General features: G+C 46.9%; 2 protein-coding genes across 2 annotated transcripts in view; one reads left to right on the top strand and one right to left on the bottom strand.

The window, feature by feature from the left end:
* The window catches only part of LOC310668852 (PABIR family member 2-like), a 33,590-nt gene extending 25,888 nt beyond the window's left edge, over positions 1–7,702 (top strand). Inside the window, 1 exon segment of the mRNA XM_083422206.1 lies at positions 7,341–7,702. The gene's annotated coding sequence lies outside the window, so the exon portion shown is untranslated.
* LOC310668855 (motile sperm domain-containing protein 1-like) lies at positions 2,983–15,673 on the bottom strand. Its single transcript, XM_083422209.1, has 5 exons — positions 15,420–15,673; positions 13,752–13,827; positions 12,217–12,434; positions 4,747–4,908; positions 2,983–3,513 (listed from the first exon to the last, which is right to left on the bottom strand). The coding sequence occupies exons 1-5, from the start codon at positions 15,571–15,573 to the stop codon at positions 3,482–3,484; spliced, it is 642 nt and encodes a 213-aa protein (XP_083278335.1). The 5' UTR covers positions 15,574–15,673; the 3' UTR covers positions 2,983–3,481.
* Positions 15,674–16,449: the final 776 nt, after the last annotated feature.

Below are 16,449 nucleotides of genomic sequence, written 5' to 3'. Positions count from 1 at the left end.
GTTTGGGGACTACACCTACCATCATCCCAGACCACTGGTCCTGTTAGCTAGGGATTGTGGGAGTTGTAGTCCCCGAACAGCTGGAGTGCCGAGTTTGCCAATGCCTGGTCTAGATACTTGTTTAGAAAGAATAATTCTCCTTTTAATAGACACATCAGGCCCAATGCTGCCTGGTTTGCCGGTTTTCCTTTTAACTACCTGAAGGAGCGTCTCCACCCCCATCATTCAGCCCAGACACTGAGATCCAGCACCGAGGGCCTTCTGGCGGTTCCCTCATTGCGAGAAGTGAGGTTACAGGGAACCAGACAGAGGGCCTTCTTGGTAGTGGCGCCCGCCCTGTGGAATACCCTCCCTTCAAATGTGAAGGAAATAAGCAGTTATCTTCTCTTTAAAAGACATCTGAAGGCAGCCCTGGATTGGAAGCCGCCCAGAGTGGCTGGGGAAACTCAGCCAGATGGGCGGGGTATAAAGAATAAGTTATTATTATAAATTATTATTTTGCCAATGTCTGCTCGGATAGTAACTCTTAATTCTTATTAAAAAAAAAAGCTGTTGCGATCGCTTGTTCTGAAGCAGGCACAGGCAAACTCCAGCCCTCTAGATGTTTGGGACTACAACTCCCATCATCCCTAGCTAACAGGACCAGGGGTCAGAGACGATGGGAGTTGCAGTCCGCAAACATCTGGAGGGCTGGAGTTTGCCCATGCCTGTTCTGAAGATAAGAATGGAGTTGAAATAAACTAGATCAGACCTAGGCAAACTCTGCCCTCCCGCTGTTTTGGGACTACAGCTCCCATCATCCCTGACCACTGGTCCTGCTAGCTAGGGATCATGGGAGTTGTAGGCGAAAAACATCTGAAGGGCCGAGGTTGAGGAAGCCTGATCTATTCCTTCTCACAAGATCCCATCGGCCTTAACTTCTTTTTTCTTTTTAAAAAAGAAGCAAACAATTTGTAATCTACTGTCTTACACGCTATTTATTATTTATAATTCTGTAAAATAAAATAAAATCATAATCATAATAGTAGTAGTCTGGTGATTTGTTAGAGTATTTATGAAGCCCTTTCCCCATGTTCTGTGAGCGCTGGCTGGTCTGTATTGATAGGCAACGTTGTCCTATTTGTAGGATTCCGGTTCCAAATGTTTCTTGCCGTCCACATTTGGAAAACTTTGATTTTCTTCCTTCCTTCATTCCGAGAAATAGCACGGAATTTGATGTGAGATTGTGTTCATCTGGCTTGGAAAAAGGAGAAAAAAAGGACATTTGGCTTTTCCCTTCCTGGAGTTTCCCTTTGGAAAGCGTTGGTTTGGAATTGGAGTTGTACCTCTTGTTACCCCTATTCCGGTTTTCACCTGGGGAGAGTTGGTTTCCTCAGCCACCACTGCTCTAGATCAGGCATGGCCCAACTTGGCCCTCCAGCTGTTTGGGGACTACAACGCCGATCATCCCTGATCACTGGTCCTGTTAGCTAGGGATGATGTGCGTTGTAATTCCAAAACAGCTGGAGGGCCAAGTTTAACCACGCCTGCGCCTACTATGGATGAGCTTCCCTGAAGTGCAAATACAGCAGTACCTCCGCTTATGTAACCCTTTGGTTACGTAAACTTCGGGATATGTAAGTGGCAACCCCAGAAGTGTTTTACCGGGTTTTGCAGCTTGCGCAGAAGCGCTCTACCATGCCGCACGCATGCACAGAATGGCACCTCCGGTTGCAAAAACCTCGGAATCCGGCCAGACCTCCAGAACGGATCCCGCTGTAATGTATTAGTTTATGTTTATATATATATATCTGTGTTGCAGATTTAGCAGTCAACAATTCATTCGGTGTAGTTGTATGGTTGCAAAAGCTTGTCCTCTTTTCTCCTTTTGTAAGAAGGGCGCCAGGGGTCAGCAAACATTTTCAGCAGTGGGCCGGTCCACTGTCCCTGGACCTTGGGGGGGGGGGTGGACTATATTTTTTGGGGGGGGGATGAACGAATTCATATGCCCCACAAATCACCTAGAGATGCTGTCAGAGCTGGCTCCTGGTCCCAGCTCACAGAGGACCAACGCTAGCCGGTAGTAATGTACAAAAGTCTTTATTGAAGTACAGTTTCCATTTTCAAGCCGCAGCGCCCCAGCTCTACGTCTAGGGTTTAGACCGGCGAAGCTCCATCTGAATCTCCGCCCCCTGTACACCAGTTTAAGACTCTAGCCTTACTCCACCTCTTCCGTCTCTCCTTTCTCCTTTGGGTCCTGCTACCCTCCGGGGTCCCTTCCTTCCTGGACTCTTCTGAGGCTGACGATGACCCCCCTGACTCCTCCCGCTCTTTCCGGCGGGCTTTGGGACCTGGCTCCCTATCCGGGCTGCCGACTGTGCCGCCCTCCTGTACATTTGAACTTGGCGCGCGCGCCCAGCCTTCAACCTTCCTCTCAACCATTTCCTCGCTCCCCGATGGAGGCGTGGCCAGTCCTGCCTCATGTCCTCCCGCTGGCAGCGCGCCGCCTGATCCCGATGCCTGGGACTCCTCCCCCCTACTGCACTCTGGTGTGGACGCTGGTCCGGATTTCCAACTGCTGCTCTCTGAGTCCCCTCTGGCCCCTTCTTCCTGGGGTGTCCCCCTGGGCACCCCCCTTGCCCTGACCATGGGAGCCCCTTTCTGTGAATCTTCCGATTCACTGGAAAGACTCAGAGACCTCGGACCGCTGTCATCGCTGACATTTCCTTCGGACTCCTCCCCCTCGCTCTCCATTTCCTCCCTTTCCTGTGCCTCTGCTCCTGAACCCCTGACAGATGCATTTTAATAAAAGCACTCATGTCAAAACACTCAAATTCCTGGACCGTCCGCTGGCTGGATTGAGAAGGCGATTGGGCCGCATTCGGCCCCTGGGCCTTAGGTTGCCTACCCATGCTCTGGGCCATTCCCCCCCCCCCCCCATTTTCTTAAATCTGACTCTCCAAAAATAGGGGGCGTCTTATACTGTGGGCCATCTCCTCCCCCCCCCCCCGGTTTTCTTAAACCTGAGTTTCCAAAAATAGACTGAAAAACATGGCAGCTTCCACTGTCAGGCGAGCGGCTTTCTATTCCGCCATCTTGGCGTTTTATCCGTATTTAAATTTGTAATACTCACAGTCAAATGAACGTTGCAGATAGAACTGCCGGCTCCTATGGCAGCCAAACGCTAAAGTCTACGTGAATTTAAAAACATGCAATTTAAAAAGAAAGCAGAAATGAGATTTTTGCATGGTAGGCCTAGGTAGAGAAGTTTCTGCAAATTCCTTCGACCATTTCATGGCTGTCTGTCGAAAAGTGCCTCCAAGCATGCAAGTCTTTCCAGTGAAAAAGAGTTAAAGCTCTGCTTTCCAGAAGAAAAAAATAAAATGCAAATCGCCAGATGATTTTTGCACCCAAACGGGAGTCAGAGGCCCACGTTCAGGATGCAAATTTAAAACGCGGTAAGAAAAGGAGAAAAAAGATAAACATCCAGTTGTGTTCTCACTCATGTTCTCAGGATGACCATAGTGATAAGACCTGCAAGAATCAGAGGTAAAAATCCAGTTATTTCAGCTTAACTCGAGAAATAACCCACACCGAGAGGTTTGTTAGGTGTGGGGAGCACGCATGAAAGCTTGTTCACAGGGAAATGCACGTTTGTTAATATTTGTGAAATGTAGTTTGCATAGACAACTGATCTTTGTATAAACGCCGAAATGTCAGGGGGCTCAGATATACTTTCAGTTGCAGAGAAACAAGTTAATGCAAGATCAATATGAAGATAAGATTGTTTTTATTTCTGTTGTTTGTAGTATGTTATGTTTGTGTAATTCTGTATGTTTTTGGTGTATTGTTTGTTGCTTTTGTTTTGCTTTGTTGTCTTTTATGCAAAAACGAATAAAATATTTATAAAAAAAAAAAACCAGATATACTTTCAGTTGCAATCAGGGTGGATTGGATTCAAATCAATTTCAATCACGATTTCAATCACTAGTCAGTAAGACTTGATTTAAATCATATTTTTTTCTATGGAAAGGTTCAGCCTTGCTGCCATCCTCTTCATATTTGACAAGCACAGGAAGGTTTCCTTTTTGGAATAAGTTACAGAAAGGTTCAGCCTTGCTGGCATCCTCCTAATATTGACAACCAGAGGGAGGTTTCCTTTTTGGAACAGTAAAATTTCAGAATCGTTTTTACAGTTCTATCAAAAATGACTGATTTGGTTCTACTATTCGAAATACATTGACAGATAATGATGAAATGTTGGTGAGGTTTCATAAGCTAACTGTTTCTATTTGGACAGCTTTTCTGCTGTACTTAATTGAAAGGAGAAAAAGAATCATTTTCTTCATCACAATTTAAACCATTTATTTAACTAAAGCAATAACATGCTAGCATATGGACCCATGTTTGTTAACTGCTGGGGTTGAACGTTTTTTAAAAAACAAGACTAAGTTTTAGCACACATTAAAAACTTAAAACAAATCCTTATTTCCTGATGAATAGCTTTTGGACTATAATGTAACCTAAAAGGGAAACTATAGAAAGATTCTTCCTCCAAAAGCATTTTATTTCAAAAATCCGATTTTTAAAAACTTTTTTAAAAAAACCATTGATCTTTATCCACACTGGTTGCAATTTTGCTGGCATGGGCCTCACACAGTGACTCGATTATAGGTTTTTTAAAAAAACGTTTCTATACACATTTTCATTTTTTCACTTGGTCCTGCCCCAAATCACATAATGTAATGACGACAAAAAGATGCGTACCTAATACGTAAGCTGCTACTAACTTTTGATTAACACTTAAGTGGAGGTAGAGAGGCCCGAGGGAACCCCCTTCTCCCAATGTGGGAAGCATGAGAGCCGCAATGCACATGATTCCGAGGAACACGGTGAGCAAACTTGGCCCTGATGAGGAAATTCTGTTTTCTGGAAAAAGGAAAAGGCATTTGACATTATGGAAAGGGGCAGAATTTCTTTCCTTTCTTCCCCCACCCTTTTATTGAATTTAGTAAATAACAAAACTTTTTAAAAAAATCTTTATTATGTTGCAAAGTAAATAAATCAAAACAAAACCATACATAAAGAAAAATAAATAAATCAAAACAAAACCATACATAAAGAAAAATATCCAATAAAACAGAAAGAAAAAAAGAAGAAAAAGAAAAAAGTAGACAGTTAAAGAATAAAGAAAAGTATAATATTTCAATACAATAAATACTATTTTACAAAATAATAATAATAATAATAATAATGACTTCCATCACTCTCACATTTCCTTTCACCTATCATATTTTATCTGTATTTCAGTATTATTTTCCTCTTAATATATAGATTTGTATATATGTATATTTTCTATTCACAAAGTCATTCTAGACACAGCCAAATTTTTACTTTTGAACCTTGTCTTTCTGAATAGTCATTCAAGCAATTCCATTCCTTCTTGACTGTATTCATTGGCTTTAGTCTTATTATATCCATCAATTTGGCCAGTTCCAAATATTCACATAATTTAAATAACCATTCCTCTTTGGCCGGTACCTGGTTACCCTTCCAGTACTTAGCCACCAGAATTTTCGCCGCTGAATTAGTTTTTTTCTTTTGGAATACAGTATCACTGTTCAATATTCCCAAAATATATTTTTCTGGTCTTTTACTATCTGAAGTTCTTAGTAACTCTTTTATTTTTTCATGAATCATGTCCCAGAACTTTCGGATCTCTGGACATGTCCACCACATATGGTAGAAGGTTCCAATCTGTTTTGTGCATCTCCAACACTTATTACCAAGCGATTTGTTCATTTTAGCCAATCTCTCTGGTGCTAAATACCACCTACAGTGCATTTTCAGGTAATTTTATCTTATTAAATAACATACTGTAAAATTTGTATTTTTTTGTCCACAGTTTTTATGAATACAGGCATGTCCAATAGGTAGATCGTGACCTACTTAGACCTGAACTCCCCCAAAACAGGGGTATGTCACTGCCAGTTTTTAACTCTGAGTGGATCACAGTCTCTTGGGAGTTCGCCACCCCTGGTATAACAAAAAGTACAAATGACTATCCCAAATAACTATCCCAAAATACAGACGTGCCTTCACACTGGCCAGATTGGATGTGATGCCCTCTGCCGTACTTGAGGGCAGATACCAAAAGATTCCAACTGAGAAACGACTCTGCCCCTGTGCAGATGGCAATCTGGAAACAGTGGCTCATGTTTTCCTGTCCTGTTCTGTCCCCTTTATAAAGATCTGAGGAATGAGATCATCTTACTTACCATCCCAGGCCACCCATCTGTGGCCACATTGTTTTTTCTTTTATCAGATCAAAATGATCAGACAACAGCAAAGGTTGCTAGGTTTATCAATGGTGCAATGAGATTAAGGGACACTATCTGAACAATAATCTTGGCCCTTTTTACCCATTGTTGTCTTTTTAATTGTATATATTGCTTGTTTTATGTTGCTATGGCCATTGGCTAATGTGAATAAAGTTTATCTATTTATCTACAAATGAGATCCACTTCATTCCTAAATGTTTCATTTCACCAAACAATCTTGCTTCCCGTCAAATCCACCCTGCCAGAATGGCTAGGACTTCAGGGGTCGGCAGAATTTTCTGGATAGTCCACTGTCCCTTGACTATATTTTGAAAAATCAATAAAAAAATGAAGAAATTCCTATGCCCCACAAATCACCCAGAGGAGTGTTTGAAATAAAAAGGCGCATTCTACTCGTGTAAAAACACGCCAATTCTTGGACTGTCCGCTGGCCAGAACAAGAAGGTAATTGGGCTGGATTCAGTCCCCGGGCCGTAGTTTGCGGACCCATGGATTAGAGCAGGGGCCGGCAAAATTTTTTTGCCGCGGGCCGGTCCACCATCCCTAGCAACTTGAGGAGCCAGAGAAGCAGCACCGGGGGGGGGGGGGGGGGGAGCTGGAAGAAGAGGCGAGGTGGGCAAGTAGTCCTCCCGAGCCTCACCTGCTGCAGTTACCTCCTGGAGGCTGCCACCACCACTGCTGCTGATTCTCGTGAGTAGGTAGAGCAAGCTCGTCCGCTGCACTCTCTGGCCCACAGGAGCAGCAGGGCGGCGGAGTGCGAAAGGGCTGGCTCCGGAGAGGGGCTGCTCAAAATGGCACTCAGCCAGCCTCCTTCCTCCTCTAGGCAGGGTGGGGAGAAGCAAGTAGGAGGGAGGGATTTAAATCACTAGTCAGCAAGACTTGATTTAAATCATTATTTTTTTTTTACAGAAAGCTTCAACCTTGCTGGCATCCTCTTCATATTGACAACCAGAGGAAGGTTCTCCTTTTTTTTGAATCAAAATCCCTTAGTTTTTTGTTTTTTTGCTTGTTTTTTTACAGAAAGCTTTGACCTTGCTGGCATCCTCTTCATATTGACAACCAGATGAAGGTTTCCTTTTTGGAATTTGGAGGCACACCATACCATCATTTGCTAGACTAAGCTTGTAAGGTGACTTGATGTTACACAGTCATAGTACTATAAAAGAAGTAATTCCAACAATAAATGATATGCAGTGGGAATGAGAATTTAAAGGACTACAAGGTGCTGGGTGCTGGTGGAGGAGAGTCAAATGGGTATGGTCCTCCATCCATCCTTTCTTTCTGACCCTTTCCCTTTACTCTCTTTGGTTTTGGGGGGGTGAACTGTGTGTACCTTTTTGTCCATTTGTAAATATGCTTAAATAAAACATTAAAAAGTCAAATGGGTGTGGTACTTGATCCTTCCCCCACTTCCTGACCCCTTCCCTTTACTCTCTGGTTTTTGTGGTTAAGTGCAGGCTTCCTCAACCTCAGCCCTCCAGATGTTTTGAGACTACAATTCCCATCATCCCTGACCACTGGTCCTGCTGGCTAGGGATGATGGGAGTTGTAGGCCAAAAACATCTGGAGGGCCGAGGTTGAGGAAGCCTGGGTTAAGTGTGTGTACCTTATTAGTAAGTAAAATTTTATTTATACCCCGCCCTCCCCAGCCAAGACCAAGCTCAGGCCGGCTAACCTCAAATATCAAATACATGAAAACGCAACCAAATGATTAAAACACAGCTTAAAAATTAGAACCAGGATAAACTTAAATGGCTGCCCATGAATTACAACCATAGGGGTCGGGGACCTCAAGTATTCGTAAGGGCCAGCTATCCGTTTTGGTCCCACATGAGCCGATAAAAGGGCCAAAGAGATAACTTACAGGGTCCCATAGAGGGGTGTGTGTGTGTTCAAACTGGGCCTGTACCGAAGGCCAGGTGGAACAGCTCCGTCTTGCAGGCCATGGTGGAAGGACGTCAATTCCCGCAGGGCCCTGGTCTCCTGCAATAGAGCATTCCCCCAGGCCGGGGACAAAGCTGAAAAGGTTTTGGGCCCTGGTTGAGGCCAGTTGAACTTCCTCGAGGCCTGGGACCTCCAAGATATTATTTGCAGACCCTAACTTCCTCCACGGGGCATGCCAGGAGAGGTGGTTCCGTAGGTACGAGGGCCCTCGGCTGTATAGGGTAAGGTTACCAGGCGACCCCGTTTCCCGGGGTCAGTCCTTGGATTTACAAATCGGTCCCCTGACAAAACCTATCCCCTTCAACTGAAGTTGAAAAGTGTCCCCGGATTCGGGGGGGGGGGGGGGATCCGGTAACGTTAGTATAGGGCTTTAAATTATGGTTACCAGATGTCCCCGTTTCCCGGGGACAGTCCCCGGATTTACAAACCTGTCCCCGGATTTAATGTCCCTGGATTTATATTGTTGTTGATTTATTGGTAGGGAATGAACGTGGTGTGATTGGTTCAATGGCACAAGGCACATCATATGGCTGCTGAGGCTGCCACTGCCGCCGCCACTGCCAAGGGGGAACTGGGGACGCCCGGCATGTCGACTGGGGGAACTGCTGACACCCACCCACCCCGCGACCCAAATCAAGCCGGGGGCGAGAGCGCCCGGCCACCCAGCTGACTGCTCAGCGGCGCTCCGGGGCAAGAAATATGCCGGAGCCAAGACAGGGAGGAGGAGGAGAAGGAAGAGAAAGAGGAAGGCAAAAAAGAGGGGAGCCCCGACTTTGCTGCGCCGCTACCGAAGAGGAGAGGTAGGAGAGCACCAGGAGGGTGAGGGCACATGGCCGAGCCCCAGCCCGAGCCAAGCCTACTCCAAAGCGGCTAGCGCAGGCTTCCTCAACCTCGGCCCTCCAGCTGTTTTGAGACTACAATTCCCATCATCCATGACCACTGGTCCTGCTAGCTTGGGATGATGGGAGTTGTAGTCCCAAAACATCTGGAGGGCCGAGGTTGAGGAACGCCACACGACAGAGGAGACCACAGAAGAGAAGAGGGTACCGTATTTTTCGTCCCATAGGACGCTCCGTCCCATAGGACGCACCTAGTTTTTTGGGGGGGAAATAAAGGAAAATTTTTTTTCCTTTATTTCCCCCCCAAAAGCAGGTCGGGGAAACGGAAGCAGGTCGAGGAACAGCGGGGTGGCGGCGCTGCGCCTCCCTGCTGTCCCCCGAGCTTGTGGGGCTGGCCGATGTCTGCCCGGCGCGAGGGGTGCTCTGCTTCAGGGCGCCCCGCCCGCCGGGCAGCAGGCTGCTATCCGCAGCGTGGGGAGCCCTGCGGGGAACTCCTGCATGGCTCCCCACGCTGCGGATGTATGCCTGGCGCGAGGGGCGCTCTGCTCCAGGGTGCCCTGCCCGCCGGGCGGCAAGCTGCTATCCGCAGCGTGGGGAGCCCTGCGGGGAACTCCTGGAGGGCTCCCCACGCTGCGGATGTCTGCCCGGCGCGAGGGGTGCTCTGCTTCAGGGCGCCCCGCCCGCCCGCCGGGCGGCAGGCTGCTATCCGCAGCGTGGGGAGCCCTGCGGGGACTCCCGCAGGTCTGCCTAGGCTGCGGGTGCTTTCCCGAAGCGCCGGGCGCTCTGCTTTCAGGGTGCCCGACGCTCCGGGAAGCAGGCTGCGGATGTGTTCCCGAAGCGCCGGTCGCTCTGCTTTCAAGGCGCCCGACGCTCCGGGAAGCAGGCTGCTATCCGCAGCCTAGACATCCCTGTGAGACCTCCCACAGGGCTGCCTAGGCTGCGGATGTCTTCCTGAAGCCTGGAGAGTGAGAGGGGTCCCTCTCGCTCTCCACGCTTCAACAAAAGCCTGCATTCGCCCCATAGGACGCACCCAGATTTCCCCTTCATTTTTGGAGGGGAAAAAGTGCACCCTATAGGGCGAAAAATACTGTATTTCTTATTTTTTAAAAAAGTAACTTTTCTGTTAATAGCTTTTTTTTCTCTTTTCAAAAAAAAATGTCCCTGGATTCTTTGGAAAACCTTACTTGAAAGCAGGCATCTCCAACCTTTGGCCATAGGCCAAAACATCTCAAGGGCCACAGGTTGGGGATGCCTGCTTTAAAGGTGAAAACCAGCACCTAAAACCTGACCTTGTGCTCCACCAGGAGCCAGTGCAGCTGGCATAGTGCTGGGTGGATGTGGTCCTGTGGCGGGGAGTGTTCTGCACCCGCTGGGGTTTCTGGGTCAGCTTCGAGGGCAGCTCCGCGTAGAGCGAGTTATTATAATCGAGCCGAGAGGTGACCGTTGCATGGATCACAGTGGCTAAATCAGGGCGAGGGAGGTAAGGAGCCAACTGCTTAGCTTGGTGGAGATGAAAAAATGCCACCTTTGGTATAGCTGCAACTTGCACCTCCGTATTGTCTGCTTGAAAATATACTTAAAGAAATAAGAAAAGGCGACTGGAAATTATGTGTGCAACAAAACCAGCAAGAATTCTACTAGCACCAGCTCGGAAGACGGAAGAAAGCCCAATGAAAAAACAGTGTCAAGAGAAACTCCTGGGATATGCAGCATTAGCCAAATGAACAAATAAATTACACAAAAGGGACAACAAAGACTTTAAAAGAATTTTGAACCATTTACGATATATATGAAGAAACAACACGAAGAGTTGGACTCATTGGCAGGGTTTGAGTAAACATTCACAAGTGTATATAACATGGGTAGCCCAATCGCCTTCTCAATCCAGCCTGCAGACGGTCCAGGAATCAGCATGTTTTGACATGAGTAGAATGTGTCCTTTTATTTAAAATGCATCTCTGGGTTATTTGTGGGGCATAGGAATTTGTTCATTTTTATTAAAAAAAATAGTCTCCAAATACATATTGTCAGGGGTTCAGGAGCAGAGGCACAGGAGAGGGAGGAAATGGAGAGTGAGGGGGAGGAGTCCGAAGGAAATGTCAGCGATGACAGCAATCCGAGGTCTCTGAGTCTCTCCAGTGACTCGGAGGATTCACAGAAAGGGGCCCCCATAGTCAGGGCAAGAGGAGTGCCCAGGGGGACACCTCGGGAAGAAGGGGCCAGAGGGGACTCAGAGAGCAGCAGCTGGAAATCAGGACCAGCGTCCCCCCCAGAGTGCAGTAGGGGGGAGGAGTCCCAGGCATCGGGATCAGGTGGCGCGCGGGCAGCGGGAGAACATGAGGCAGGAGTGACCACACCCCCGTCAGGGAGCGAGGAAACGGTCATCAGGAAAGTTAAACGTGCGTGCGCGCCAAGTTCAAATGTACAGGAGGGCGGCACGGTGGGCAGCCCGGGTAGGGAGCCAGGTCCTAAAGCCCGCCGAAGAGAGTGGGAGGAGTCAGAGGGGTCAACGTCTGCGTCGGAAGAGTCCAGGAGGGAGGAGACCCCGGGGGGTAGTAGGACCCAGAGGAAGAGAGAGAGAAGGAAGAGGTGGAGTAAGATTAGAGTCTTAAACTGGTGTACAGGGGGCGGAGACTCAGACGGAGCTTCGCCGGTCTAAACTCCAGACGTAGAGCTGGGACGCTGAGGCTTGGAAATGGAAACTATTCTTCAATAAAGACTTTGATACTTTACTACCGGCTAGCGTTGGTCCTTTGTGAGCTGGGACCAGGAGCCAGCTCTGACACATATATATAGTCTCCAAAATATAGTCTGCCCCCCCACAAGGTCTGAGGGACAGTGGGCCGGCCCCGGCAGAAAAAAATAAGACGCAGGATGAAGAAATTGAAAGTAAAACCAAGTGGAAGGATAAGGGAAGTCCAGGGGAGGGGGGCAGGAAAAAATGGGAAATTGTTGGAGAGCTATTTCATCAAGGATGTATATATCGCAAAACCAATAAAAACTGTTTAAAGAAAAAAAAGTAAATATGCTTAAATAAAACAATTTTTAGAAAGAAAGAGGCAGGTACCGGTATATAGCACAAAAAAGCAATGGCGTTCCAAGCACCCAACTACCTGGCTGGCATAAAGCCTGCTCGAAAAAGACGCTCTCTGCCAGGTGCTCCGTGATCCTCTCCTCCTCCTCTTCCTTTGGCTCTTTCGCCACCGGAAGCAGCATGGCGATGACCTCTTTCCTCCCCAATGCTTTCCTCTGGCTCTGCTTGGAGACCAGGAGCTGAAACTTGTCAATCACACCATAGTGGCGAGGTTGGACGTCTCGGTGACGGATCACGCTGTAACGGGAGGAGAGTGTGAACGGCCACATTTCCGTTTTTAACACATTGCTTTTTTTTGGTTTTAATGTTTATTAAATTTTCTTTACCTGTGGCCCTCCAGATGTTTTGGCCTACAACTCCCATGATCCCTAGCTAACAGGACCAGTGGCCAGGGATGATGGGAATTGTAGTCCAAAACATCTGGAGGGCCGAATGTTGGGGCTGCCTGCTTTATAACAACCAAATAAAATTTCTTTATCAAATATATCTTTTCTCAAATTGAGCTTTGCCTTCCTCCCGTTCCCCTCCCTAATTTCCATATGCAATCACTTTTATCTTCGCATTTCTAAATCACCCTATTTACCTTATCTCAGGCTTCCTCTCAATATGGACAGAGGAAGGTTTCCTTTTGGGAAAGGTTCAGGCTTGCTTGCATCCTCTCAATATGGACAAGTGGAGGAAGGTTTCCTTTTGGGAACCATAAAATCACCCATTTCCTACCACCCTTCTGAGAAATACCCCACCCCACCCTCCCACTATATAACAGGGTCTGGGGACTTCTGTTTCAGTGTATTTGAAGAAGAGCCCCTGCACATAAAAGCTTAGACCCAGAACAAACTGAGTTGGTCTCTAAGGTGCTACTAGACAATTTTTATTTTTGTATTATTTCAGCTATTTTTGTTCACCTGCATAATCTCCCTTGCTTTTTCCTGCCGGACTAATTGCAGCCGTTCACAGTCGCCCACAGGTTGACCAATCCCATTGAGTTCTACTACCCTTTGTAGAAAAGCCCCGCCCCACCCTCCCACTATATATCACGGCCTGGTAATAACAACAACAAGTAATAAACTTTGATTTGTATCCCGCCCTCCTCGGACGAAACCGGGCTCAGGGCAGCTAACATCAAATATGTAACACTGGTATAAAATCAAGCAATAACGAAATTACCTCCTGAAAACAAGTCAGGATCAAATTAAAATCCAATTAGATGGCTTTCTGCAGGATTAGGGTTGGGAACAGTAAACACTCATCAGGCCCAACTATTTGCACTGCTCTTATATGGGCCTGGGAGGCCTCTTTTCATACTAGTCCTTATACAGACTTCAGTTTCCGTGTATCTGAAGAAGTGTGCATGCACACGAAAGCTCAGACCCAGAACAAATTTCATTGGTCTCTACGTTCCTCCTGGACCATTTTTCTTTATTTTCCCCACCCTGAGATGTCTTGATAAGGGTGGACTATACATCTAATAAAGGGAAGATCGGCCTCTGGAAGGCAGGTTAGTGGTTGCTATTCATTACAAGCCAACAAACCCAAAACCAGCTTTTTACTCACATGTCAACGCAGCACTGAGGCTTCACCGCACCCACTGCATCGACCACAATGTATTTATTTGGGGTTGTGCAAAGAACTGAAAGAAAAGAAAAAGGGCCGTCATTTGATGTCAGCCAATTGCCAGGAACTGGCACAGAAACAAAGCTCAACATCAGGCACAGGCAAACTCCGGCCCTCCAGTTGTTTTGGGACAACTCCCATCATCCCTAGCTAATGGGATCAGTGGTCAGGGGTGGTGGGAATTGTAGCCCCAAACATCTGGAGGGACAGAGTTTGCCTATGACTGCTGCTCTACATTTTTTCGTCATTTACTTCACCTACCACAGGGATGGCCCAACTCGGCCCCCCAGCTGCTTTGGACTACAATTCCCATCATCCCTGACCACTTTTTTAATAAAGAATTTATTGAACAAGCAAAGTCTTAAAATACATGCAATACCAGCAAACAAACATAAAAATTATTGAGAGTATACATACAAAATAACAAAAATAAAGGAAAGAGAGAGGGAGAGGGAAAAAAGAAAAGAAGAATAAATGAATAGAGTAAAAAACATAGTAATAGCTCATATTTTAGTCAGCAAAGAAAAGAAACTTCCAACTATACCCATGGTACTAATTTTCAAATAAACTATTATTTACAGTTACACAACATTGTTTTTCGTTAACTGTTGGGGAAACGCTGAAGACCATTGTAATTTCAAGGAGCTAGATGACATGCCTCTTTCCCTTTACATTCCTGGTTTTAAATTTGCCGATTCATGCTGGTATAACTTGTTTTCCACACACCTGTGTCAGGAGTTTCCTGGGTCTCCTGTGTTCTAGGTGCTGATTGGCTAGTGGGGAGGATACCCAATTGCAGTGAATTGGGTTGAAGACGCTCAGCTGCTCCGCATTCCTGTTGAGTCACAACCCGTGTCCCAGGCTGATCATGAGTGATCCCTGCTAACCAGGTGCAGTCAATCAAAGTTGGCTATAAAAGCTGTAGGTTGAAGGGGCTCACAGAGCTTCTTCACAGATTGAGGTACCAGATACTGTTGGCTGGGGTCTTTCTTGCTGCTTTACCTGGAGCTCCAGGCAGCTGAAGGGGAGATTGTGTATGACTTCTGTCAGGTATGCTATAATTTGTGTTTTGTATGCCTGCTGCTATCTGTTAACCTTATGCAAATAAAGCATTACTTATTCTTCATCCACTGGTGTGTTTATTGGCTCCAGATCTAGAAAGAACCCTGCCCTTGGCAGAACATTAACTTAATTTAACTTTATCTAACGTGTACTTTGTATTACAACGCTCATTCAATATCCTCCAGAAAACTTTTACTATTGCAGTACCCTTTGAGATATTACTTATTAACCAATCCTTATTTACTTCCTGTTTTGTATTTCCTCTTCCTGACTAATTGTAAGTACTCTTGTCAATTTGGCTTGCCATTCAGTCTTTGAGGGGACATCATCCCTGACCACTGGCCCTGTGAGCTCGGGATGATGGGAGTTGTTGTCCCCAAACAGCTGGAAGGCCAAGTTGGGCCATGCCTGATCTAGACTCCCAAGTTATTGTAACCCACCCAGGGACTTTCAGGAAAAAGGCAGGTCAGAAAGTGAATAAAAGGAAGTTGAGGCAATCCCTCCTCCCCAAGCAAGCCCTTCAATTGAATTGTACCTGAGACGCACCTTTGAATTTCAAGGCAAATTCATAGGGGTTATAGAGAGTCAACACCTGTTTGTGGGTCGACTGGTCGTCCGCGTAAAAGATAAGCTCCGTGGGGAACAGGAATACGGGAAGGGTTCCTTCCACTAACTCTGGCTGCCGTTTTTGCTGCTGCATTGGCCCCGAGTCGTCCTCCCCGCTGTGCCTTCTGCTCACAGGACCGCTTCGTCTCCCCAAGCGTCTTGTCAGAGCAATTTAGGAATCCGAAAGCATTTTGGCAAACTTATAGGCAGAAAAAACAACAACGGTAAAGGTCAAAGGCTCTGGTTCGCATACTTTGGCAGCCAGGTGGATTATATATTAATATATAGCAAGCTTCCTAAACCTTGGCCCTCCAGATGTTTTGAGACTACAATTCCCATCATCCCTGACAACTGGTCCTGCTAGCTAGGGATCATGGGAGTTGTAGGCCAAAAACATCTGGAGGGCTGAGTTTGAGGAAGCCTGATATATAGAAACAATCATAATATTGTTCATAGTTGTTTCAAATGGAGGACTTATTGTTTCACAGCTCGTACTCTTGGCCACTATACTCCATACCGCTATTAATAAAATTTGGCCCTCAAGCTGTTTTGGGACTACAACTCCCATCATCCCTAGCCAACAGCACCAGTGGCCAGGGATGATGGGCATTGTAGTCCCAAAAAAGCTAAGAGGGGGGTCATCCCTGACACAACTCCGGGAACTCCGCCACGGAAGAAGGAGGCGCTGCCCACCACTGCCCGGGACCCCCAAGGCGAGAGAGAGTGACCGCCAAAGGCATGACGACGACGACGATCCCCCCCCCCCCAAAAGCCAGGCCCTCCTCGCCCTCAGCGAGGGTCGCCTGCTTCTTCGAGAGCCATTTCCCCCAGGAAGCCCCCCCCCCAACGGCCCGAGACCCCCGATCGCCGCCCCCCCCCCCCGCAGAGGAGCGCAGCGCAGCGCAGCTCCTTCCCCTCAAGCCCGAGGAGACCCGCTTTTGTTTCGGGGTCGGGTCGCCTCGCAGCTGTT

This window comes from Podarcis tiliguerta (genome assembly GCF_965153285.1).
Source record: "Podarcis tiliguerta genome assembly, chromosome: W".
Lineage (NCBI taxonomy): Eukaryota > Metazoa > Chordata > Lepidosauria > Squamata > Lacertidae > Podarcis > Podarcis tiliguerta.
This window is presented reverse-complemented; position numbering and strand designations above follow the sequence as displayed.

What these genes read in the sequence shown, in the direction of transcription:
- LOC310668855 (XM_083422209.1), bottom strand. Translation starts at nt 15,573, where the DNA reads ATGCAGCAGCAAAAACGGCAGCCAGAGTTAGTGGAAGGAACCCTTCCC. An exon ending in GCAGGCTTTATGCCAGCCAG is followed by an intron (nt 4,909 to 12,216) that starts GTAGTTGGGTGC and finishes TCCTTTTTCCAG; the next exon opens with AAAACAGAATTTCCTCATCA. An exon ending in AGTAGCAGCTTACGTATTAG is followed by an intron (nt 3,514 to 4,746) that starts GTACGCATCTTT and finishes TGATTCTTGCAG; the next exon opens with GTCTTATCACTATGGTCATC.